The 25,201-nt window shown below is 38.8% G+C and overlaps 1 protein-coding gene across 1 annotated transcript in view; it reads right to left on the reverse strand.

Annotated features, from left to right (window-relative positions):
* Positions 1-262: 262 nt before the first annotated feature.
* The window catches only part of LOC114054290 (carboxypeptidase A6-like), a 328,051-nt gene continuing 303,112 nt past the window's right edge, over positions 263-25,201 (reverse strand). The window contains exons 9-11 of the mRNA XM_027877487.1: positions 9,444-9,646; positions 3,361-3,445; positions 263-450 (exon numbers count right to left, since the gene is read on the reverse strand). Of these exons, the coding sequence (XP_027733288.1) occupies positions 263-450; positions 3,361-3,445; positions 9,444-9,646 (476 nt within the window). The remainder of the gene's footprint in view (positions 451-3,360; positions 3,446-9,443; positions 9,647-25,201) is intronic.

The following is a 25,201-nucleotide window of genomic DNA, read 5'->3' on the forward strand; positions in this document are numbered from 1 at the left end:
ACCTGACTTTCCATTTCAGTGGAGCTGAAATGCATGAGAAACTCCTTTTAAAGTCAATTGACTAGTTTACTTTTACAGAAATTCGCCATAAGCAGGGTTTGTGTCTCTTTAAAAACAAGCAAGCAAGCAAACAAACAAAAAACAAAACAATCAGCCAATCCCAAACGGTTCTGAAAAACCAAGGCAAGGCCCTTGCTCAGAATCCTTCCCAACAAGGGTGATGTGTTTGCTCTTGCTGAGATTTGGCCCTCAGTGACATCTCTCAGTGACACTTCTTTAGCAGATGCATTGTGATATTCTTCACTGCCAGCATTGTTTCTGTGCATGTTGGCTTGATCAGAGACTCTGGAAGCAAAAATCCAAAATGCCCAGTGTCACGCAGTTCAAATGCAAATGCATAGGGTATTCCATTTTTATAAGCCCAATCCATTGAACTGCCAGAGCTCACATCTGAAAGAAAAAAATGATTAGCATGGTTTATGCTTTTCTTATGGAAGAGCCTGAAAGATTTTCAAAATGATACATGTCCCTGTTTACTAAGCTAGTAATGAATCCTGACAATCTAATTTTCTTGAGAAAAGTCAAGCAATACTTCCTTGTTCTCAAGAGGGAGCAGTCAGCTAATTTTTTGACTGAAATCTTTGTGCTCTTACTTTAAGTAACATTTCTACTCATATTAAAAAAAAACCCCACACATTTTATTGATGCTTTTAAAAAAGCACTGTTACTTCCTTGCATGGCATAGTGAATGCAATGCTGGTTTAGAGTCAAGAAAACTGGGGTTCAAAGCCCACTTCAGATGCATACTTGCTGTGTGACCCTGGGCAAGTCACTTAACTTCTCTTGGCTTAGTAAAATGAGGAGGTTGGGCTGATGGCCTCTAACATCCTTTCCAACTTTAAATCTACAATGTATAATCCCAGTGCCAACCCCTGACCCCCAATCTTTCCCTGAAACAACAGTGAAACAAAAACCAAACCAAAACAAAAACCCGAACATTGTCCAGGTCTGATATTGTATGACTCATTTTGGATGTATAGATTGCCATCTGTCTGCTAAATGGCACTACCCATGTTTTTCTACACCAAAGTTACTCACAGAATCATCCTACTTTTTAGGTGTTGGCCAGTTTCGAGATAGAGGTGGTAGCATTTTGTGAGGGTGATGATTCAATGATTGCTGCTTTTCAGCATCTACTTTAGCTAAGGATAAGGCTAGGTTGCCATGCTTAGGGTCTCTGTAGGTCAGAGACTCATTGTGGCTACAGGGGCCACAAGTCAGACACCTGAAGATACATCACTGTGCTGCTGTGAGACATCTATGTCTGGAGCAACAGCTTTTCCGTTTTCAACCCAAGAGGCAATGAGGTACAGTGGGAAGGGCATGGGGTTAGAGGACCAAGGGCTGAATCCCTTTACTGCCTGTGTGACCTCATACAAGGCACTTTGCCTCTCTGGCCTTGGGTTCCTTACATATAATACGAGGGATTTGGACTTGATAACCTCAGAGGTCGCTGTCAGCTCTAAATCTGTGATACTATGAGCCCTATAAATGCCATATGCATGCTAGCTATGCATAGCATAGCTATACTTTGATTGGGAAGATAATCTTTTTTTCTTTTCTTTTCTTTCTCTCTCTGTTTTTTTTTTAAGTGATTTGCCCAGGGTCACACAGCTCGTAAGTATCTGAGGTTGGATCTGAATTCAGGTCCTCCTGACTCCAGGGCCAGTGTTCCGTCCACAGAGCCAACTACCTGCCTTGGGAAGGTAATTTTTACATAACATTTTCCTTTTTAAGGGTTTTTAAAAAAGGGTTTTAAAGGGTTGCAGTGATGGTAGGCTAGGGTGGGAGTGGGGAACATAGCTTTAGGATGACCACCATTCAAAACATTTGTCTCGGAGTGAGAAAAACTGCTCTCTAAATAATTGGCTGTCAATGTGAGGCCAAGTACATTTGACATTAATGTAAACTGACAAACCTTTAGGGTCATGTGCTCTTCAGGGAGAAGAAAATGAGTAGTGAGACTCAGAGCAAAAAGGGTACGATGAGGACATCTAATCACGAGTTCTTAATACTCATTCCCTTTCCCCCAGATGACCACACATAGATTCATGTGCATAAGTGCTTTATCTCCTTACAAGTAAGCTTCTTGAAGTTGAAGACCATTCTGCTTTTTTTTTATTTTGTTTTGTTTTTATCTTTGCATTCCTATACTCTTGAATGTTTCATTTGCTTAATAAGTGTTTATCTGATTGGACTGAACTCAAGAGAAGTCAATTCTATTTTTTGTTGTTTGGTTGTTTTCAGTCCTGTCCAACTCTTCATGACCCCATTTGGAATTTTCTTGGCATAGATACTGGAGTGGTTTGCCATTTCCTTCTCCAGTTCATTTTACAGATGAGGAGACTGAAGCAACCAAGGTTAAGTGACTTGCCCAGGGTCACACAGCTAGGAAGTGTCCAAGACTAGGTTTTACCTTAGGCCTTCCTGACTCTAGGTCCAACACTCTATTCACTGTACCACCTAGCTGCCCTCAATCATATTACTCAGAGATTTTATAAATAAATCATTATAGACCTCTCTCTCTCTCTCTCTCTCTCTCTCTCTGACTCTTTCTCTCTCTCTCTCTCACACACATATGCACAGACACTTGTATATATGTATGTATTTATACATATACGGCATTTTTCCAAGAGGATTTCTGAACTGAATTTTTGATGCATTTTAGAGTCATAAAAGATAAGTATTTTGGAGCTGGAAAGGATTTTAGGGATCACCTAGTCCAAGAAGAATTAGCTGAGGCTTAAAGGGGTTAAGTGACTTGCTTAATGTCACACAGATCATTAGAGCAAGACTACAAATCTAGCTTTATTACCATCACATTATACCTCATTCAACATTTTCTTATTTAAGAAATAGTCTCTTTACCACATCAAACAAAATTTCTATTGCTGCAGCTGCTGTAGGGATGTAGAATTTCATAAGAATGAAGGGAAAAGCATGAAAACAGAAGGAATATTTTCCTAAATGCTGGGATATTTACTCAGTGATCTTCTCATAGCAGGTTTTAGGGCAGTTCAGAAGAGCTCCACAAGCTCAACTGAATGCTCTCTGCAGTTATAGGATCTTTGTTCACTTTCCATTCATTACTGCATAGATTATGCTCTGCTTTGAAGTTGTTTAAATTGATAGGGGGAATTTTTGTCAGAATAATACAAAACTCATCAGATATAAACCTTTTTCTCCCTCCTTAACTAATTCAGCATCTTCAAAAGTCACTTGAAGAGGCATATAATTCTCCTTTTCTAAGGACCAGTCAGTTAAAAAACCAATCCCAGGATATTCCCACATGATACTTACACATGGTGCTTGATGCAGGCCCATGTCGGTAGCGGACCCCATATGCGGAATGCAGAGCAATAACGGCGTTATAAGCTGCAGATTCCTGTGGGTGGAAGAACATTAGAATTTCACATTACTAACCTCATTAAGGCTGGAACCTTTAGATGTACTGACACACTTAGGATTCATGCTTCAGCAGTTACCACTACAAGATATATTATGATGATATCAAAGCCTGAAATCCTAGAAAAACAGCAAGCTTTGCCACCAAAAAATGTTATGAAGTTCTTTCTTATTTGAATTATCATAGCTAAGCATGCACAAAGTCCTTGCTGCACAGGAATTAAATTCCTAGAGCACAGTTAGAAAAGTATTTTTTGAGTGACCTGGTAAATCTGGGTCATACTGGTACATGAATATAGAACTGACTTTTCTTTACTAAGGGAGAAAAAGGAAGACTTCCTCTAAAGATCCATGGTAAACCAGCAAGAGAATCAGGCTAGGAAAACTATCTCTATAAATTACAAATGGATTGACAGGACCCTCCAGGAGTAAGGGACAGATCTTTTCTTTGTTTTTTGTTTTTGGCCTAGACCTATGAAAATGAAATCATTGCTGTGGGGAACTCTTGGTGTTAGAGCTTCCTTCAAACACAAACAACTCTTCTGTAATTTATAGTCTTAGAAAGAGCTGACCGAGGACCAGAGAAGTTAAGTGATTTCTCTGTGGTCACAGAGCCAGCATGTGTCAGAAGTAGGACTTGAACTCTGAAACTCTAAGTCTTCCTAACTATGTCTCACCACCTCCCAGGGAGTCCACAGTCCATCTGGGCTCTGAAACATGTAGCAGAACTATGCTTTCAAGCATATCTAAGCAAGGATGAAACATTTGAATCATAGAGAAGACTGTTTCTTTTTTTTTTGTTTGTTTATTATTTTTAGGCAATTGGGGTTAAGTGACTTGCCCAGGGTCACACAACTAGTAAGTGTCAAGTGTTTGGTCTGAGGCTGGATTTGAACTCAGGTCCTCCTGACTTCAGGGCCGGTGCTCTATCCAATGTGCCACCTAGCTGCCCCGAGAAGACTATTTCTTACTGAGCAGATAGGTAATAATTGTGCTACAGGTTATGAAATCAAAATGTGTGTGTGTGTGTGTGTGTGTGTGTGTGTGTGTGCTCATTTCAGAATTGCCCCCCCCCGGGGGTAATCTTCTACTTTCCAGCCAATGGCCTTGATGAGAAGTACAAACTGTGTTTCTCTGCAAATTCACTATCAGTGCTAGTGGTAGTACCAAAAATAAATCACAGAAATGCTAAAATCTGGGGAAAAACTAGCAAAGTTACTAAAAGATCCTAATTGTGTGTAATTCATCATTTAAAATATTGTAAAACAAATGGTTTCAACACAGAGTTTAGTGGAGGTATTATGTGTCAAGTTAGAGGAAAAGAGTCATGTTGATACCAGTGAATAGTCCTCTGGTTTCAAATCACCGCTGAATAATTTAATACTTAAATTGAACAGCCACTGGCAACATGGTATCATTTGTTGAACTGGACAAAAGTGTTTCTGTCTTCAATTCAAATAGACAGGTTTAATAATTGCCTACTAGGAGCAATACATTGTTATGGGTATTGGAAGATGAAACAAGACATAGTATACTTGTCATTAAAGAACTTACAATGTAGGAAGGGAAATAAAAGAAATACATAAATAACTATAACGTGCCTCTAAATATGACAAATGCAAAGCATTCAAACAGAGCATTATGAGAGATCTAAGATAAGAGAGATCATTCATACCAGAGGAATCAAGCAAGGTTTTGTGGAAGATGGGATATATGAGCTGTGTTTTGAAGGAAGGGAAGGATTTTAACATGTGGAGAAGTGGGGAGATAACACTGGAAAACAATGTGCACACAGGCAAAGAGGAGGAAAAAAGAATGAAATGACTAGGGAGTCAGCCAACAAGCATTTATTAAGCAGTTACTATGTGCCAGCATTGCGTTAAGTGCTAGGGATACAAAGAAAGGCAGAGTATTTGTCCTCAAGGAGCTTACTTAATGCTGGAAATATAATGTAAATAATTAGCTATATACAAGATATATACAGAATACATGGAAGATAATTTCAGAGGGGAGGGCAATTTGCACCTGGAGAGATTGGGAAAGGGTTCCTGCTGAAGATGGGATTTGAGCTGCCTGGATAGAAGGCAAGGTAACTAAGAGTTGGAGGTGAGGAGAGAGAACATTCCAAGCATGGAGGAAATCCAGTGGAAATACATGGAGGTGGGAGATGAAGTATTGTGTTTAAGGAATGGCAAGTAGGTCACTGGGGGTGGATTTTAGAAGCATGAAAAGAACAGTCAGGTTTGCCAGAGAGGGGGTAGTATGTCATAAAGGAAGGGGAAGGGAACAAGCATTTTTTAAGTGCCTACTATGTGCCAGGCACTGTGCTTAGTGTTTTACAAACATTTTCTCATTTGATCAGGATAGAAAGGTAGGTTAGAATACATTAAATTGGTGTGGGGTTGTTTGGAATGAGAAATTTGTATTATATTAGGTAAGTATGAGGAGGCAACAGAGATTTCTGAGTAGAAAGATTGTGTGGTCAGACCTATGCACATTAAGACAATTACTCTGGCTACAGTATAAAGGATGGAGACAATGGAATGAGCATTGGATTTAATGGATTGAACCTGGGTTCAAATTCTGGCCCTGCTTTTTACCATTTCAGACTTATATTTCAGCTCATTTATCTCTCTGGGTCTCAGTTTCCATATTTGTTAAATGATGGGTTTGGACCATCTGATCTCTAAGGTCCCTTAAAGTTCTAACCCTTATGAGCCTATGACTAGAGGCAGGGAGAATAGTTAAAAGGATATTCATTAGCCCAAGAATAGTTAATGAAGGCCTGAATTTTGGTTGTGAAGGTGGGAAATAGAAAGAAGGGAATGGTAAAAAGAGAAATTGTGAGTTAAGGTTGATGTATCTGGCTAACTAATTGGATGTGTGGGGGGGTGAGGTTTTCCTGCTTTCTCTCTCTCTCTCAGCTCCAATCCATACTCTATTAACCTGCCAAATTGATATTCCTAAAACACAGATCTGATAGTGTCACTTTCTTATACAACAATCTCCACAGAATTACTATTTCCTCTAGGAAAAAATGCAAAGTTCTCTATTTAGCATTTAAATCTCTCCACAGTATGACTTCCATCTTCCTTTCCTTTGTTCTCCTTTTTTAAAATGAATTTAACAATCATCAACAACTACAGAAATTTCAATAGACGAAGGAGAACAAATAACATAATTGCATATGAAACCAGGAGCCTCTGTTGGGTATAACTTGTTTTAAAAGTGTATATTAAATTTAACAACGTAGCAAAAAATTTCTATGTCCCTTTCTGATCTTTTTTGTTTTCTTCTGTATATTTACAACATGTTTTATTGATAGTCTTTTCTTTTTTCTTTTTCCATCTCTACTGCTTTTCATTAACTTCCTCCCTCCTTGCCCCCAAGCTTTCATCTACCTATTCAATCATTTTGTATTATACCCCTCATGTACATTCTGTTCTCAATATATGATATTCCAGCTCTTTCCTTTAAGGTTTTATATAGGCTATACTCCATGCCTAGCCTGTTTCTCCTTCTTACCTCTGCCTTATACAACCTCTCACTTATTTCAGAGGACATCTTGGCTGCTACTTCCTACCTGAGGCCTTTTCCCAACCTCCTCACTTGTCTATGCTGTTTCCCTCTTGAAACTATTTAGCCTTATATTTTTTTTTACTTACTTTGAATTTACCTATCTATGCACATGCTGTATCCTCCTAGGAGAACTCAAGTTCTTTGAAGGTAGGGCTCTTTAATTCTGTCTTTGTATCCTTGTTGCCAAACACAGTGCCTGGCATATAATGAATATGTGTCAAATTAAATTGAGAGGGAAGGCTCAAGGATGACTCCAGGGACTTGAACTTTAATCATTGGGAGAATGATGGTGACCTTGAGAGAGAGAGAAGGAAATAGGAAGAGAGAAAGATTTTTTTGGGGGAGAGATGATGAATTCAGTTTTGAGTTGAGTTTGAAGTGACAGAAAGGTGTGATTAATGAATATAGCTATATAAATCCCTGGGCTATTTTTCAGCAGTTAGCCAGTGTGTTATAATAGTTACAAACATTGTAGATCATTGTATTTGTCTTCAGGATTTCCCCACACCCCCTAAACCACCATCACCAACAAAAGAAATGGAGACCCATCTATGACTTTGGTGGCTAAGTCCTAAAACACATAGAGGTTAAGTGATTTCTGCAGGGCCACACAGGTATTGTGTAAGATATGAGTTTTGGAAAAAAAAAAAAAGATATGAGGTTTGATCCCAGTCATGCTGCCTTTATAGTTTGGAATTAAGGATCGAAATAACTATATATCTCAAGATAGCTATGAACAAATTAAGTCCCATAACAATTAAAAATCATTAACCTGAACATACCTTGTCTTGATTGAACACCAGAGACTACTATCTCTATGGTGAATGAGTAGTGGAAAAATGTTTAATAAGACACTGAAGGATGAATGAAGGAAACAAAGGGATGGCAGAGATGTGTGAACAATATTAAAGCAGGAAAAAATGAGATTTTAGGATTATAACTCTAGCTAGAAGTAAAAGGGACCTCAGTTTCATCTAGTCTAGGGATTTTTAGCTTTTTTTTGTGCCCTGGATCCCTTAGGCAGTCTGGTGAATCCAATGGATCCCTTTTCAGAATAATGTTTTTTAATGAAGAAAATAAAATATACAGGATTAGAAAGGGAGACTAAAGATTTTTGAAAATCAAGTTGTAATTTCCCCTCCTAGAATTCCATCCACGAATATCCAAGGGAGGAGGTAGTCTTCAGACTCCACCTTAAGAATTCTTAATCTAGTCTAACCGACTCATTTTACATATATAGCTCAAGGGAAATTTGAGATTAAGCAAAAGAGATTAAGGACTTGCCCAAAGTCATACAAGTATTCTTTTAAGAGATGTGATTTGAACCAAGGTCTATGAACTCCAGAGCCAGGGTTCTTTTCACCACAGCCAGGTGAAAATAAACATAATAGTGTAGACTCTTGGAGATAAGAAGCTGGACTCTGTAGAAGGAGATTTGAAGGACTTGTATAGAGAGTTTATTTTCCATGGGGTCAAATGATGAAAACCAAAAAAACCCCTGTATTAACCATTGTAGAGCCATTGTAATGAGGAGCTCTGGATCTTGGCCAAGGTTAAATATGATAAAACAAAATGTCTTTAGGATTAATATTTTATAAAGATAAAGCCCACTTGGGTATTTGCTAATAGTTAATAGGCAAATGCTAATAGTTAAAGTACAAAGGCTATTTTTATTTGGGCTTTTCTAATTAAGACAGTATAGTGGAGTCTTACTAGAACAGTATCTTTGGGATCCACAGCTTAGAGGTAAGCTTGCTTGATAGGGAATTCCTTTTGATACTTGAGTGGCTAAGTCCCTTTCAATGGACACAAAATAGACACAACTAGGACTTTCAGAAAGAAGATCATGGGGGAGGTTGCAAGGGAGCCTACCTCCTTAATATTAAAAATGTGCCTATCAAAATGGACCTATTTCACACTGAATTTGCCTCCATTGTTAGCAACAGTAGAGGCTCCTATGTCATAAATATACATTTCTTAAAGATCCATTTTTAAAAACTCAAAGTACTTCTATGCATAGGAGTTTCATTTTTATATGTCTAGGTTTATAGATAGATGTATCCAGGGATTTGGTAGCATTTACTGAGTAATTAAATCTTATTAATTATAATTTACTTTTAATTAATTACAATTGCATTATAATACAGTTACAATTATTTACTCAATAAAATTAATTACAGTCCTGGATATGTGACAGAGGTTATAAAACTAATCAAATCCAGGCTGACCTTTTTCTCAAACTTGTGATAAGAATGCAAATAGGTTGGCAAAGCACATGATTATAGTTAAAATCTGTATTAAAATCAGAAAAAGAGCTACAAAGCCCACTTTACTCCCTGCTGAATGCACTTACACAAAACCAGATACACATACATATACACACAAAGTCAGATACTTACAACACAGCTGAAATTGGGAATTTTTGCATATTTATAAGAGTAGGGGTAGAGCAACATCTGTGCATAAGCATGGAAGGAGAGGTAGGCTCTGATGTGCTTCCTGCGTTTTCGGAGAAAGTGAGCTACGGCCTTCACCTCTGGCTCAGATTCAGGAAAAGGCCCACAGTATGTATCGTCACAAGGGTGAAAGGAAGCCCCTTCATCTACAAGTTTGGGAAAAAACACACACAACAAAGGGGGTAGGGCACAGAGAAACAAAACTTATCATTGCTATGGCACTATTTTCTCTTTTATTTTCAGAAACAGTTAACACAAAGCAATTCATCCAAGTTTTCACCTCCAAGAAAATTAACAGAGGACAAAATTTAATTCCTCATGCGTAATGCAGTGGCAGTCCTAATGGTGACTAGCTACTGCTTTCCTTGTTGATATAGTAGGAAGTAGCCATTCTATTAGCTGGTTGGTCTTTTATTAGAGAATAGATTCTTTTGGGGGTGACAAAGGAGAAAATAAATTCATCTGATGGGGTATCTTGTAAGTTCCAAAACAAACCTGGAATATTCGGGATGAACCAATTCTACAAAGCAATCAAACTAATTCTCATGGTGATAGGTCACTTCCTGTTACAGAATTTCAGAGCCTAGGCATCATAGGATAATAGATTCAGAGCTGAAGGAAACTCAGAGAATCTCTAGTGATAGAGAAATCACTACCTCACAAAGAAGTTTGCTCCACTTTTGTACTGGTCATTATTTGAAAGATCTTTATATTGAGTCAAAATGTGAATCCCTATAACTTCTACTAATTGGTCCTAGTTCTGACCCACTATGGATGCAAAGGATTAACATTTTGGGAATAGGAACATAGAAAGTGGATGGTTAAGGGCAACTCAAGATTAGAGATTAACAGGGAAATCAGAGGGCAAGGAATGCAAGAGTGGAGGACAGCACATTGTTGAACTGATAAACTGTAATGGAGAGAAGCTTAGGGAAATCAGAGTTCAAAAGGTACAAGAGGACCAGATTGTGCCAAGAGTATAATATATTTAGAGTTATGGTGGGGCCCAGTATGTCCTACTTTCTGGACTGAAAGTGGAGATGAAAGCCAAGCAGACTGAAGAGGCAGCTCAGATTTACTAATTGTTGATTATCAGATGTGACTGTATGTATGTAGGGATCAATACTGTAATAGAGCTGTTTCTTCAGAGTGGTCTAGTTAGAGCAATTTCAAGTTTGATTGTGATGAAGCCACTTCCTTTAGTGCTATATAAATAAAATGCTTTGAGAGACTTTGAAATTCTCTGATTTAAAGGTAATATCTTTGTTTTGGCAGTATTTCAATTTTTCTACAGTCAGTAACACTCGCATTTCTACTTCTTCCATAAAACCAGATCCTCATTTTGCATGACAAAAGATAAATTATGAGTACAGTTGGGGTTTAACTGGAGAATGAATGGGGATAGACCTTTAGGGTCCATCCTATGGAAGATGGGCTAAGCTCCCCAAGGAACTTCTGGGGGGCACATGTGATTCCATGATGAAGGGTTTGGGTGCTTTGGAATAGCAAAATCACCCCTGATTTTGTCCATTTGTCTTGTGATGGCATCAAGTGATATTTGTATCAAGAAGATTGCCCACGGAGACAGAAGAGCTCCCCACTCTGTAGAATTGAACAAGGAAGACAACTTCCAATTCTGTTCTCTTCTTTTTTGTCTTTGTAATGTATCTGGTATATAACTTCTTCTCCCTGAATATCTCATGAGGGGTTGGAGAGGGACATCTTTCACTAAACCATAGAAATGACCAACTACTGGCATATGGCAGCCTGCACACAGCCTTTTAACAGTAAATGCTGCAGAAGGAAGCATACAGGGATTGGATGGAGAGTCTAGTGGAGGTTAAAGTCAATCTAGTGGAAGCTAACATTTGGGGGGAGGGCACAAAAAAGGAGTAATATAAGCATATTTTTCAAGATGGCATGGTTTTTGAGAAGCGGTGGTAATGGGTTGGGGGCACAATTCTCATCAGTGTAGAGCTCCACATCCATTCCCAGTGGCTTCTCCCTGCTTCTCTGATCTTGATAGCCTCAGCCCTTTCTGGGACTGGGTGTCTTCTAAGGTGGGGACAGTGGTGTGGGGGCCACAGGTTGAGTGGAAAGAATAAGAGTCATAGAAGGTACAGCAGGTGAGGAACAAATAGCAATGTAAGGGTTTGCTATCTTATGATGATGGAAAAAAATCTTATGATGGCATAGGCAACTTAGAGGAAATAGATAAATCATTACAAAAAATAGAAAACAACCAGATGAACAGAACAAGAAATAGGTTATCTAAATAATCTGTTATCAGAAAAACATGGCAATGACCTTCAGGGAAGGTGTTCCCCATTGACTTTGGAGCCTTTGTTTATACCAGAACATGACTCTGCTTCTCTAAGCAACTCCAAGGACATAAATGAGTCCTAAAAATAAGTGACTATAACAAACCACTTTTAAAATGTCCACTTTGTTTTCAAGTAACACCTATTATCTATGAGAGTAAGTTTGCAGTCCAGTATTCTTTACATATTATAATTCTGATATTTTGCCCAAACTTAGAGTAGTAACTTGAAAATACCTTACCAAATGGGAAAACTCTTAAAAGGATACACAGTATTTAAATTTGGACTTGAACTGGGGTGATGGCAATATGAGTATTAAAGAAGAAATAGCTCAAAATATATTTTAGAGATAGAATTCATTGGACTCAGCAATTGATTGGATTGAGAGAGGAGAGGGTCAAAGATAATTTTGAGGTTTCAAGGCTGAATCACTGGGGTGATGGTGGTGAGACTCTCAACAGAAATGAAGATGTTGAGAGGATATACAATAGTTTAAACATATGGGTATTCAGGTAATTAAGAGCAACTGCTTACCTGAAGGAAAACTGCACATTTGATTGGGAGCATGGGGAACAAAATCTCTGACAAGTCTTTAAAAAGACATCAAAAGGGGATGCCCAGTGTGATTATTTTCTGGTTGTTATGTAAAACTGAAGTGTTTCTGGGGTAGATACTCGCAAAGACCCATTCTCATCTTATCCTTTTGCTTTTGCCCTGAAAAGATAGGGCTGCTATTTGTTACAAGGAGAAGAAAGTGCTTTAAGAAGGGATTTCTGCAAAGTGATACAGCAGAGATCCAGCAAGGAGAGAGACACTTGGTATGAGCTGGTATATTGAGCGAGATCTGGCTGTTGAGAGAGTCAGACTGGGAAGAAAGGCACACAGAGAGGAACAATAACTTCAGGAGGCCCTTAAACCTTTGAAAATAGACTCTAAGTAAGCAGGCATTTTATTTCTTCACCACAAGTTATATAAACTGTGTTCCAATGGGGGAAAAAAGTCAGCCTTGGGCTCATTTAATGATGTTGTCTGATAAGCGCGTTAGGCACTGAGACACTGCTACAGGATATTATGTCCTGGTTTCAATCTGTCAGTGCTGTTTGTCACCCATAATAGTCCAACTCTGAAGGGTTAGCTATGCAGAACATAGAAAGGGCATCAGTGTTAATTTAAGTAATAATAATTATAATTATGATAGCTAGCATTTCTAAAGCATTTTCTCATTTCATTTGATCCTCATAACTACTGTACAAGGCAGATGCTATTATTATCCCCATTTTACAAATGAGGAAACTGAGGTAGAGAGAGGTTAAATGACTTGTCCAGGGTTACATAGCTGTTGTCCTTTATTTTCAAAGAGGACCAATGACATCATAGGATGATGTCTTGACTTGCTCACGAATTGGAATTAAGTGAGGCGGAGTTGAGCAAAATCATCAGCCTCTCTTTTTTTTTTGAGTCATTGAAGTCTAGTGGCAGGACAAAAGTCAAGATGACTGGCAATGGCCTGGGTTGCAGTGGATGACCTTGGCATCTTTGATGTCTGACCAAGCTCTAAGGGTTTTAGCTGCCTTCATGGCCATTGGAACAAATTGCTCTCATTCACTCAATCTGCAGGAGGAAGTCTTCACATGCTGAGGATAGACATCCCTTAACTCATCCCCTAAGTTGAGGTTTTGACCCTCAACCTGGTTTAGACAATGTGCCAAGATGGTTTTACTGGGGTATGGCCACTGTGCATGGTTACATAGCTAGTAATATCTGAGAGAGGATTAGAATTCAGATCTACCTGATCTCAAGACCAGCACCCTATTCACTGCACTGCCCAACTGTAGCATTACAATCCTTATGTTTAAGTTATATTCTTGACTGATGAGTATTTCTGAAATACAAAAAAAGACTTTTATGTTCTACAGAAAATACACTGCTTCTGCTTTATAGGTGCCAAATAAGAAACCTTTGGAGGCTGGTCTAAATCTGGCTTCAGGCATATTCAGCTCAAGTATATTTGTTGCATTTCAGAAGAGCAGGTGATCAGAATTCTGGGATTTTAGAGAGTGGCATATGCTTGAAATATGCAAAAATGAAACACTCAATATCTGGAAACAAAATAAGATAAAAAAGCATTCATTGTCTAGGAAAAAGACCTGGATGCATCTACTTTGTCTCTCTGCTATAGTACATGAAAGTCCAAGCTGTTAGTTTCCCTCAGTTTAAAGAAACAAATGCACAATAGCTGAGGCTGAGGGCCAAATTCTCTTCTCTGTCCCCACATGCAGAACAAGTACAGAATATGTAATCAAGATCTGCAGTGCAGATCAGAAAGGAGAATTTGCCTGTTAATTTTGGTCTTGTGAAATCAAAAGGCTCATAGCTCTGTTTTGAAGACTGCAGCTCTCTAATTTGTGTTGTCCTGGTAAAAACAATTCCTTAGTCTTTTAAGTGTTTTTATTTTCCTTCCTAACTTCCTCTGGATACTCTTCTAGGAAACTTACAAATTAAAAAAAAAAAAACCAACAAAAACGATGTCTATCAGAGTAACTGTGGCATTAAGGTTTTTATTCTATTTTATTTTCAGATAGGCAGCTCCCCAAAGTACTCATTGTCAGTTGATTGAAATTTGAAGCAAATATTTCCCATGGAAAGATGATTAGCATTTCCAGAGCAGGTCACAAAAGCCCATTTAAATCATAAAGCACCTGAAATATTGTATGAATGTGATCTCCTCAAGCTACTCCAATGTAGCTTGTGGGTCTCAGAAGAAATTTATCCTGGAAGCAAGTATTGAGGGATTAATTTTCAAGATATTTCAAAGAGAGGAAGATACAAAACAAATGGAAAAATTCATAGGTAGTATTATTGCCCACCCCACAGACATTGATTATCAAATGCCTATTTTCTCATCTTTGTAAAGGCTTTTGTAGAATGATCTGCATACATATTGAGGTTATCCTCATAAAAAATGTGAGACAGAATCAAGCAGGTTTTCATAGATGCTTTTCTGCATCAGGCTATATCTTCAGTCACACAATTAACTGGAAGGCATAGATAATTCAAGATCCTACAACATTTGTTGTTTGTTGATTATAAAAAAGCAGGTGAATTAGGAGAATAGAATGAAGCAGGATCCTCTCTGACAAGGTGTCTACCACGCCTGTTATGGTCATACAAGGTTCCTTGCTAGATACAACCTGAGAAATAGATTTGATTTTTTTTTAATATAAAGTAGGTCATAAAATATGGAGTAATGATGCACAAAGATGTTTACTGCTGTCAAAAATGATATCCTAATTTTTACAACCAATGTCTCTGATAAGGGCCTCATTTATAAAATATATAGAGAACTAAGTCAAATTTATAAGAATACAAGCCATTCTCCAGTTGATAAACGGTCAAAGGACATGAACAGACAATTTTCAGATGAAGAAATTAAAGCTATCAATAGTCACATGAAAAAATGCTCTAAATCATTATTGATTAGAGAAATGCAAATCAAAACGACTTTAAGGTACTACATCACACCTATCAGATTGGCCAATGTGACAAAACAAGAAAATGACAAATGTTGAAGAAGATGTGGGAAAATTGGAACACTAATGCATTGTTGATGGAGTTGTGAACTGATCCAACCATTTTGGAGAGCAATTTGGAACTATGCCCAAAGGCCTATAAAATGTGCATACCCTTTGATCCAGCAATAACACTTCTCAGGCTGTATCCCAAAGAGATCATACAAATGGGAAAAGGACTCACATGTACAAAAATATTTATAGCAGCTCTTTTTGTGGTGGCAAAGAATCGGAAATTGAGGGGCTGCCCATCAATTGGGGAATGGCTGAAAAAATTGTGGTATATGAATATAATGGAATACTATTGTGCTATAAGAAATGATGAGCAAGCAGCCTTCAGAAAAACCTGGAAAGACTTGTATGGACCGATGCTGAGTGAAGTGAGTGGAACCAGGAGAATGTTGTACACAGTAACAGTCACATTGTGTGATGACTAACTTTGATAGACTTAGCTCTTCTTAGCAATGCAAGGATCTAAGACATCTCCAAAAGTCTCATGATGGAAAATGCTATCCACATTCAGAGAAAGAACTGTGGAGTCTGAATGCAGATCAAAGCATACTATTTGCTCTTTTTTTTCTTCTGTTTTGTTTTGTTTATTCTTTCTTGTGGTTCCTCCTATTGGTTCTAATTCTTCTTTACAACATGACTAATGTGAAAGTATGTTTAGTAGGAATGTATATGTAGAGCTTATGTCAGATTGCATGCCATCTTGAGGGAGGAGGTGGGAAGGGAGGGGGAGAAAATTTAAAACTCAAAAGCTTATGGAAGTGAATGGTGAAAACTAAAATAAATAAATTAATTAAAAAATGATATCCTATTACAGAACCCAAATATAAGAGGGATAGTCTAAATATGATGAAGTCCTCCAGATACTCCTCTTCGGGGACAGTATTGTTCCAATTGTATCAAGTTCCAGAACTATAGATTTAAAGCTGGAAGGGAACTTAGAGACCATCTAATCCAATCCATTCATTTTACAGATGAGAAAACTGAAACCCACAGAGGCTAAGTTACTTCAAAGTATCAATCTACAAGCATCGAAGTGCTCATCTAGGTATTGTATTAGACACAGGGATACAAACACAAAAAAGAAATAGTTCCTTTGCTCAAGAAGCTTAAATTCAATCAAGGGAGACAATGTGTACATATGTAATTATATGTATGCATATAATAATACAAATGCAATGGAATGTAGCAGATCCCATCATTTTGCTTGGCTGATGCATCCTTTTCCCATTGAGGATACCGAGGGGATGGCTTCTGGGAAAATTGTGATGTGTAAGGGGAGTGCCTTAGAGAGATCATGGAGAATGCATGGACATTCTGTACCTGGTTCTGATTGGCTATGTTGTATAGCCAGAACTGCTGGCATCTTCACAAAAAGGTCTGAGTCAGTTTTGACTGTTTCTTTGCTTCATTTACATCTGAGGGAACTTGGTGACTCTTTTTCTCATGGTATCTAGTGACAGACCACATGTTTGGGGAAGGGCCTTATGGCCTTTTCCCCACTCTGAGGCTATACGGTCCTTGAGATATAGTGCCTCCTTTGTCTTTGCATTCATTCTTTTCCATTCTAGGTGAAAGGAATTTCAAAGATAGGGAGACCTATCCACAGGAATCTAGGAGTCAAAGAATCTAGGCCAAATATTGTAGTCAACATAGCGTCTATGACTGGAGAAGCAGGGAGTAATTTTTGGAGTGACCTTCTAGATCTATTGTAACAAAAGCTGAAATGAGGATTTATCCAGCAGTGAAGCTGCCTTTGGATGTGACCTTAGTGGAGCCAATACTTTGTAGGAATTGAACTAAGTTTTGAGCCCACTTCACCAGAGCCTGAAGATGTACAGGGGAGAGTATGCCACAGAAGTACTGGGAGAAATTCTTATAGTTTGTTCTTGCAGGGGTCTAGTATCTGGAGAGGAAAGCAGAAAAGAATTTGTGTAGAAGGTGGTGCTTGAAATGAATTTTTAAGGAAATAAGGGATTCTAGGAGGTGGATGTGAAGAGGGATTTCATTCCAGGGGGACATTCAGTGTGTGTGTGAGGACAGTGAGAAGGCCAGTCTGGCTGGACCATAGAGTAAATAATACTGAAAAGATAGATTGGGGCCAGGTTGTGAATGGCTTTAAATGCCAATTAGAAAAGTTTATATTTGACCTTATAGATAATACAGATAATATGGAACCACTGGAGTTCTTGAGTAGGGAACTATAGAGGCATACTACAAACTTAATTTTTAGTTGAATTGAAAATATCAAGAAATAAATATTTCTCCCACTTAAAACCAGAAGTGAGCTGGAGACAGCTAGGACTAGCTTGTAAGAGCTGATTTTAAATTTTCAGTGTGAACATTATGCCTTGGATGGCAAGCCCTACAGATCAAGTCTTGATTTATTGTTTTGTTGAATTATTCCTGGAAGACTTGTGCCTAAAACTCATAGTACAGTATTATATATATATATATTTTTGGACAAGGGGGACATGATCAGACTTGCCCTGTAGAAAAATCATTTTGGCAGCTATGTGGAGAATGCACAGGAGCAATAGAATGGACTTGAGTCAGGGAGACTAATTAGGAGACTATTGCCATTGTCCTGGTGAGGAGCAATGAGGTCTTGAACTAGGGTGGTGGCCATGTGAGTAGAGAGAAGGAGATGTGTGAGAAGATATTGTGGAGTTGGAATCAATAACTATTAGCTGATCAGGTATGTAGGGTGAGGGAGAGTGAGGAGTTAAAAATAATGCCAAAGCTTTGAAATTGGGTGACTGGAAGGATATTGGGTGTGTCTATTTGTAAATTATGAAGAAGAGTGGATTGGGGGAAGAGGTAATGAGTTCTTTTTTGGGCATGTTGAGTTTGAGATATGTATGGGACATATAGTTTGAAATTTCTAATAGGCAGGTGGTGATACAGAAGTGGATTTCAGGAAATTAACTTGCCCAGATCACATGGGTAACAAGTGATGGAGGAAGGATCTGAACTCACATCCTCTGACTGCAAATTTATTATCTATTTTATTATATCCTACTACTTCAGTGAGAACCATGACTAATCCAAAGAGATTGACCTAAAACTTTAAATGTAAAAAAATGAATAGCTGAAGAATTCTTATTGTTCAGACCATTATACAGTTGGATAGGAAGTCCCTAGGATTAGTATATCATCACACATCTCTTGAGCAAGCCAATGGACAATGAACAAAGGTCAATAAGTCAGTCAATAATAATTTATTAAACTCCTACTATGTGCCAGATGCTGAGCTAAGCACTGGGGATACAAAGAAAGTTGAAAGACAGTCCCTGCTCTCAAGGAGCTCATAATCTAATTGGGGGAGGGGAGACAACATGTAAATAAACATGTATAGACAAGCTATATATCAGATAGAAAGGAAATAATCAATAGAGAGGAGACACTAGATTTAAGAGAGATTGGGAAAGGCTCCCTGTAAAAGGTGGGATTTTAGTTGGGACTCGAAAAAAAGCCACAGAATCTAGGAGGCTGAGATGAGGAACATTTCAGGCATGGGGGACAGCCAGAGAAGATGCTTGAGTTGAGAGATGGAGTGATTTCTTTCAAGGAACAGCAAGGAGGACATTATCACTGAATCAAGGAGTTTGTGGTGGAGTGTAGGATGCAAGGAGACTGGAAGTGTGGTGTGTGTGTGTGTGTGTGTGTGTGTGTGTTGGAAACTGTTATAAAGGGTTTTGAACATGAATGGAGGATTTTGTGCTTGATTCTGGAGGTGATAGGGAGCCACTTGAGTGTATTAAATCAGAGGCATTGATATGGTTGGACCTACAATTTAGGAAAATCACTGGCAGCTGAATGGAGGACAAAGTAGAATGGAGACAGACTTATGGCAGGCAGACCAACCAGCAGGCTATTACAATAGTCCAGTTGTGAGCAGATGAGAGTCTACCTCAGGGTGGTAACAATATCAGAGGAGAGAGGGGAGTGTATCTGAAAAATGCTGCAATGGTAAAATCAACAGGTTTTTGGTAACAGGTTGGTTATGAGGGGTGAGAGGCAGTGAGGAATAAGGATGACATCGGTTGTGAGCCTGGGAACTGGGAGGATGATGGTGCCCTGGACAATAACAGAGAAGTTTGGAAGTGGGGAGGGCTTAGGGAGAACAAAGAGTTCAGTGTTAGACATGTTGAGCTTAAGAAGTCTACAGAACATCTTAACATGTGAGATGTCTGATAGGCAGCTGGAGATGTGAGATTGGAGGCCAGCAGATAGATTAAGTCTGTATAAGTAGGTTTGAAACTCATCTACATGGAAATGATAATTGAATCTCTGGGAGTTGATGAGATCATCAAGTGAAGTGGTATAGAAGGAAAAGAAAAGAGGGCCCAAGATCAAGCCCTGGGTGTTTTCTAGAAGAAGATTCAGATGAAGATTCTGAGAAGGAGCAGTCATAAAGTAGAACTAGAGAGATGTTTTGAAAAATTAGAGAGAGGAGAGTGTCAGAGAAAATAGTGTCAAAGGCTTCAGTGAGGACAAGAAGGATGAGAATTGAGAAAAGGCCATTAGATTTGGCAATTAAGAGATGATTGGTAACTTTGGAGAGAATAGTTTTGGTTCAATGATGAGGCCAAGAGCCAGAGTGTAGAGAATTAAGAAGAGAGTAAGGGTGAGGAAGTGGAGGCACCCATTGTGGGCTTTATTGTAGCTTTCTCAAGGAGTTTAGTCACAAAAGGTAGAAGAGAAATAGCACTATAGTTAGCAAGGGTAGAAGGATCAAGTGAGAGTTTTCTGAGGTTGGTGGAGACATAGTCATGTTTGTAGGCAGTAGGGCAGCAGCCAATAGTCAGGGAGAGATCAAAGATAAATTGAGAGTGGGGATGATAGAGAGGAAAATCTGCTGGATGAGATGGAATGGAATGTCTTTGCTTATGCAGATACTAGGGTTTGCCTTGACAAGGAGTAGGGCCACCTCTTCATATGAGACAGGAGTGAAAGAGGAAATAGTGGTAGAAAGCATCTGGGTGATACGAGATGAGAAGGGGAGAAGAGGGAGCTCACCCACAAACGCCTCCATTTTTTAGGGAAAACATAAAGCAAGGTTCTCATCTGAGAGAGAATGGAGGTGGGGAGCCATGGGAAATTTGAGGAGTGAGAAAAAGGTTTGGAAGAGCCACTGTGAAAAGTGGGATAGTGAGTTCATAAAGGAGATGTAGTAGTGAGGATCTAGTTGCGGATGTGTAATGTAAATTTTTAGTGGACGCAGTCAGCAAGTTCCATGATTTTTTCCATCTTTGTCCAGCTGTATGTGGATGGTGGGAGGGATCTAAAGCTGAGACTTTGCCTTCAAAGCCTCACAATCAGCAGTATAATAAGGGAACAAGGGACTCAAGAGAAGAAGACAGCGTAGAGTTGAATTGGATCACTAAGGGGTCAAGATGGGGAAAGGAGGAGAGGGTGATCAGTACAGGGGTGATAGGCTGAGAGAACTAAGGGGTCAAAAGATTGGAAGTCATTGTGTGAACAAAGAATAAGGAAGGTAGAAGAAAAAGTGAAAGTCAAGAGACTGTGATCAGATAAGGGAACTTCAGAGTTCTTGAACATGGAGGTGGTGCATTTGTGGGTAATAGCAAGATCAAGGTCAGGCACATAGTAGGGACTTAATAAATATTTATTGAATTGAACTGACCATCTCTGTGTGGCTGAGGTGGGGTGGAGAAGTACATCATGGGAAAAGAATACACTGAGAAACTGGGAGTTTCAGGTGTTTGTGGGACTATCAGCATATCTCTTAGTATGAGGGCAGGGGTTGGGGAAGAGAGAAAAATTGTGATGAAGGAAGGGGAATGTCCTGAAGGTCTTTTGGCAACAGCTACTAGGATTTATCAGATTTTATTATTTAAATTTTGATCTCTATGCAGACGACCCCCATACCTATGTATCTAGTCCTAGCTCCACTTCAGAGATCCTATTTCATATAGCTGTAAGATTGGGGCTGCATTGATTATCCTATTCTCTTAGAGTAATTATCTTTGTTAGATAAGAATATGTTTTTGAGACTTGGTCAGCTATAAAGAATTAATATAAAAAGGAAGGAGCTGCCTTCGGACTAGAGAAACTCTGAGGGTCTGGAAGAAGAGAGATTCATGTAAGTATAGTGTTCTAGCATACCTCTTAGGAGGTAGGAACTGAGCTGGAATAAGGAAGGGAGACATTGACAGAGATGATCTCAGCTAAGTCCAGCTGAGGGAAAGGCTCAGAAGGGGGAGTGGCCTTCGCTGCTTGCAAAATGCTGAGACCTGCCAAGCACTAGCTCACAGGAAATCAAGAAAACTGATTGCTGAGAAAGGAGCTTAGACTATGCAATTGCTCCCCTGCTGAGTTGACTAGGACAAGCTGATTTTGCGTCTGTTGCTAGGAGCTGAAATGATTGGAGGAAAGTGTTGCCTCCTGGAAGCTGACTAGAGAAAAAGTGTTGCTGTTGGGAGCCGACTGGAGGAAAAAGAATACTCTGATATGTAACAAGAAAGGCCTATCTACTTTGCCCTTTACTGCTACCTATGGCTTGAGAGAGGAAAACCCCTTAGACCCCAGCCAAGAAGGAAGACTTCAATGGTTTTGAAGATCTCAGGCTTAGAGAACTGCTCTCTCTTAAAGAGTATAATATTGCCTTAGAACATGGCCAATGAGCAGTTTGAATAGAATGTCCAGCAGAGAAGTGCCTTCATCTTACTACTGATTAGTCAGAAAGACTGTTCTCTAGGAAGAGCATCAAGGCCTGCAGTCTAGAATTACGAGTTGTCCCAGGCACATTGGTTTCCTTACTCATGCATCATTTTATTAGGTTTCTATAAGTTTGGCCTCACTTTTCTCCACTGATGTCATATACATTGGTGGGAAAATGTGATCCAGGTTTATTGGTGGAGCATTAGATTGTATTATTGCATTATTTGCAGTAAATGTTTCATGATTAAGATTTAATGGTGTCATCTTGGCTGATTTGTTTAAATGGAAAGCATAGTGGTCAGGGCACAGTAGCTACAGTCTTGAGTAGTAGATATATTGTTCCCTCACACCATGGTTAGCCCCTGGGACTGAGAGAGTGAATTGTAATGGCTCTGTCATTGTTGTTCAGTTGTTTCAGTTGTGAATGACTCCATGACCTCATTTTTGGGTTTTTCTTGGCAAAGTTACTGAAGTGGTTTGCCATTTCCTTCTCCAGCCCATTTTATAGAAGAGGAACTAAGGCAAATGGAGTTAAGTGGCTTGCCCAGGGTCACATAGTCATTGATATTTGGGAACTCAATCTGATAGCATGCATCCAGACTGGGTAAGTGGGCCAGCCCAATCACCCAATTGGGGTTGATAGTGGCCCATAACTTATGACTTTGCCATAACATTGCTTGATGTAAGGAAAAACTTAATAATTAGAATTATCCAGAAGTGGATTAGGCTGTCCCACAAGGTAATCAGTTCTATAATAGGGGAAGTTTTTCTGCTGAGGCTCAATGTCTACTTGTTGGGAATGTTGTAGATTAGATTCCTGTCCAGTATAGAAAGAAGTCACATTGACTCCAGAAGGACCCTTCCAATTCTGAGTTTCTGTGATCCTGTCATTCATGTTATTGATGCAGGATAATGTGAAATCCAGGATCCTTAAGAAAGTGAAATTACCATATGGTAAAATTAAGAGCAACTACTTAGTTGAAATGTAGAGTAATTTTTAAAAAGTATATAGCTAATCTTATTGAGGAAAAAGTGGTAACTCATGGGAATCAGAGTGTATTTAAGATTAATTTCTAGAATCATATAAATAGGACAAAAATTCATTCATTTCTAGAACACAGTGCAATCATCTGCTGGCTGCTTAAATATATTTTGTTATTACTCAGAATATCGAGAGTTTTCCTCCCAGACATTTGCAAAACTGGTTGACAAAAAGAATGGCATTGGTTGTAGGTAACTAAATAACAAGACATTTAAGAGAGCCTTTATATAGCTGAAAAATTCATTGAAAAGGACTGGGATAAAAGTAGTCCCTTAGACTGAAAAATAGATCGAAAGACTAAAACGAATGAAAACATTTTACAAAGTTATTGGTCCAGAAGAGGCAACCTAATTTCGTAATGGTTTTTATGTCACAGGCAACATGATGCAAGGATGAAAATTCCAAAAAAGATATACAGAAGCTAGAGATGCATGAAATTAATGAAAACACAATTCAGCTTCAAAAATGCAAATGAATGCAGCTGGAGGAAAACAATTAGAACAACACATTGTTGGTGTTTGGAGAAATCAGGAATTCAATGTTGCTGAAGAGGATCTAGTCTAGTGATAGGAACACTGTCAGATCAGGTAAAGAGGTTTGCTTGAGGTTGCTTGAGGCAGAAAGGGCTCTGAGCAGGTTGAGAATGGCTACCTGCATCAGTGGTTGACGAGGAACAACATTTCCATTTTTGTAGAAACACAATTTGTAGAAACTACTATCCATTGCTTTGATCTCTACATCCAGACATTATAAAAAGCACCTTCAAAGTCACATCAAGAGTCCACAAATTTTCCCCCAGGCTAAGTTTTTTAGTTCCCTAGGCAGAGGCTGTTTTATCTGTGTGGTTTGTTCTTCTTCTTAAAAACATTGATATGTCATGGGTATGGAAAGCAAAATAGAATAGGAATGGAAAAATTCCTTTTTTTTCTCATGTAATTCAGGATCAGAAGAAAAGAAGTGACTATGAGTTCAGGGCTATCTCTTGGGATATGGAAGACAATTCTCCCTTTGAATTGGCAATAGGTAAAATAGCTGGAATGAAGAAGAAACCATTATGTTTCTGTCTCTTTGAAAGAACATTAATAGATTGGAGGATTCTACAGTTAGCCTTGGGATTCCCTGTACTGGAATGAGGGATGTTCATGGAAAAATTATTATAATGCCAAGGGAATTAAAAAAACTTAGTAATTCATTTAACAAACATTTATTCCTATATGCCAGTTACCGTGCTAAGCACTGGAGATATACTTACCTGCCCAATAATGTCTTCAGTACTTAAATATTAAAGCAAGTGAAGGAATAATAAATATGTCACAATTCACAAATAAACCTGGGTCTTTTCTGTCCCTGCCACTTTCTAACTCAGGAAGATGTCTCTGCCCCTGTAATTCCCTCCTCCCATTGGTAAATCCCTCCTAGAACTCCTGTTTTGAGGAAGGGCCCAGGCTAGTCATCTTTTATTCCTTTCCTGACTCTGCTTCTGATTCTTTGCAGTTTGCTGCCATATCCTTACATGAGTACTTCTCTCTTTCCTCTCCGTCCTCTACTGCTTTTCAGCTCCTTTTATGTATTGTTTTCTTCCGTTAGAATGTAAGCTCCTTGAGGGGAGAGGTTGTCTTTCTTTTCACTTGTATTTGTATCATCACTTAACACTGTGCCTGACATAAAGTAAGCACTTAATAAATTTTTGTGGACTTTTTGACTTGACTTACTGACTTGAACAATGTACTCGGTATCTGTCAGGGAGGATAGAAACAAGTCTGTACAATAGAAACCTGGCAGAAAAATACACAAATGAGGAAAACCCATGTTCTCAGGGTACCTCATGAAGCAGGACTGAAGGTCTTGATGCTATAGGTCCATTTAGGAACATCTCTACCACAGAAAGCAGTTTCTAGCAACAACCCTTAAAAAGGCATTGAAAAGTGTTGCATTCTTAATTCAGACAGCAGCTCCTGTTAACCAAGAATATTGCAAAACCCATCAGAGTCACTCCCTCTGGGTAATGTAGACAAGCCCAGACAGCTATTCACTCTCAGAAACTGTGTCAACTAATCAGCCAATAGCAGAACT

The sequence above is a fragment of the Vombatus ursinus genome, unplaced genomic scaffold (genome assembly GCF_900497805.2).
Source record: "Vombatus ursinus unplaced genomic scaffold, bare-nosed wombat genome assembly UNPS02014812.1, whole genome shotgun sequence".
NCBI classification, from domain to species: Eukaryota; Metazoa; Chordata; class Mammalia; order Diprotodontia; family Vombatidae; genus Vombatus; species Vombatus ursinus.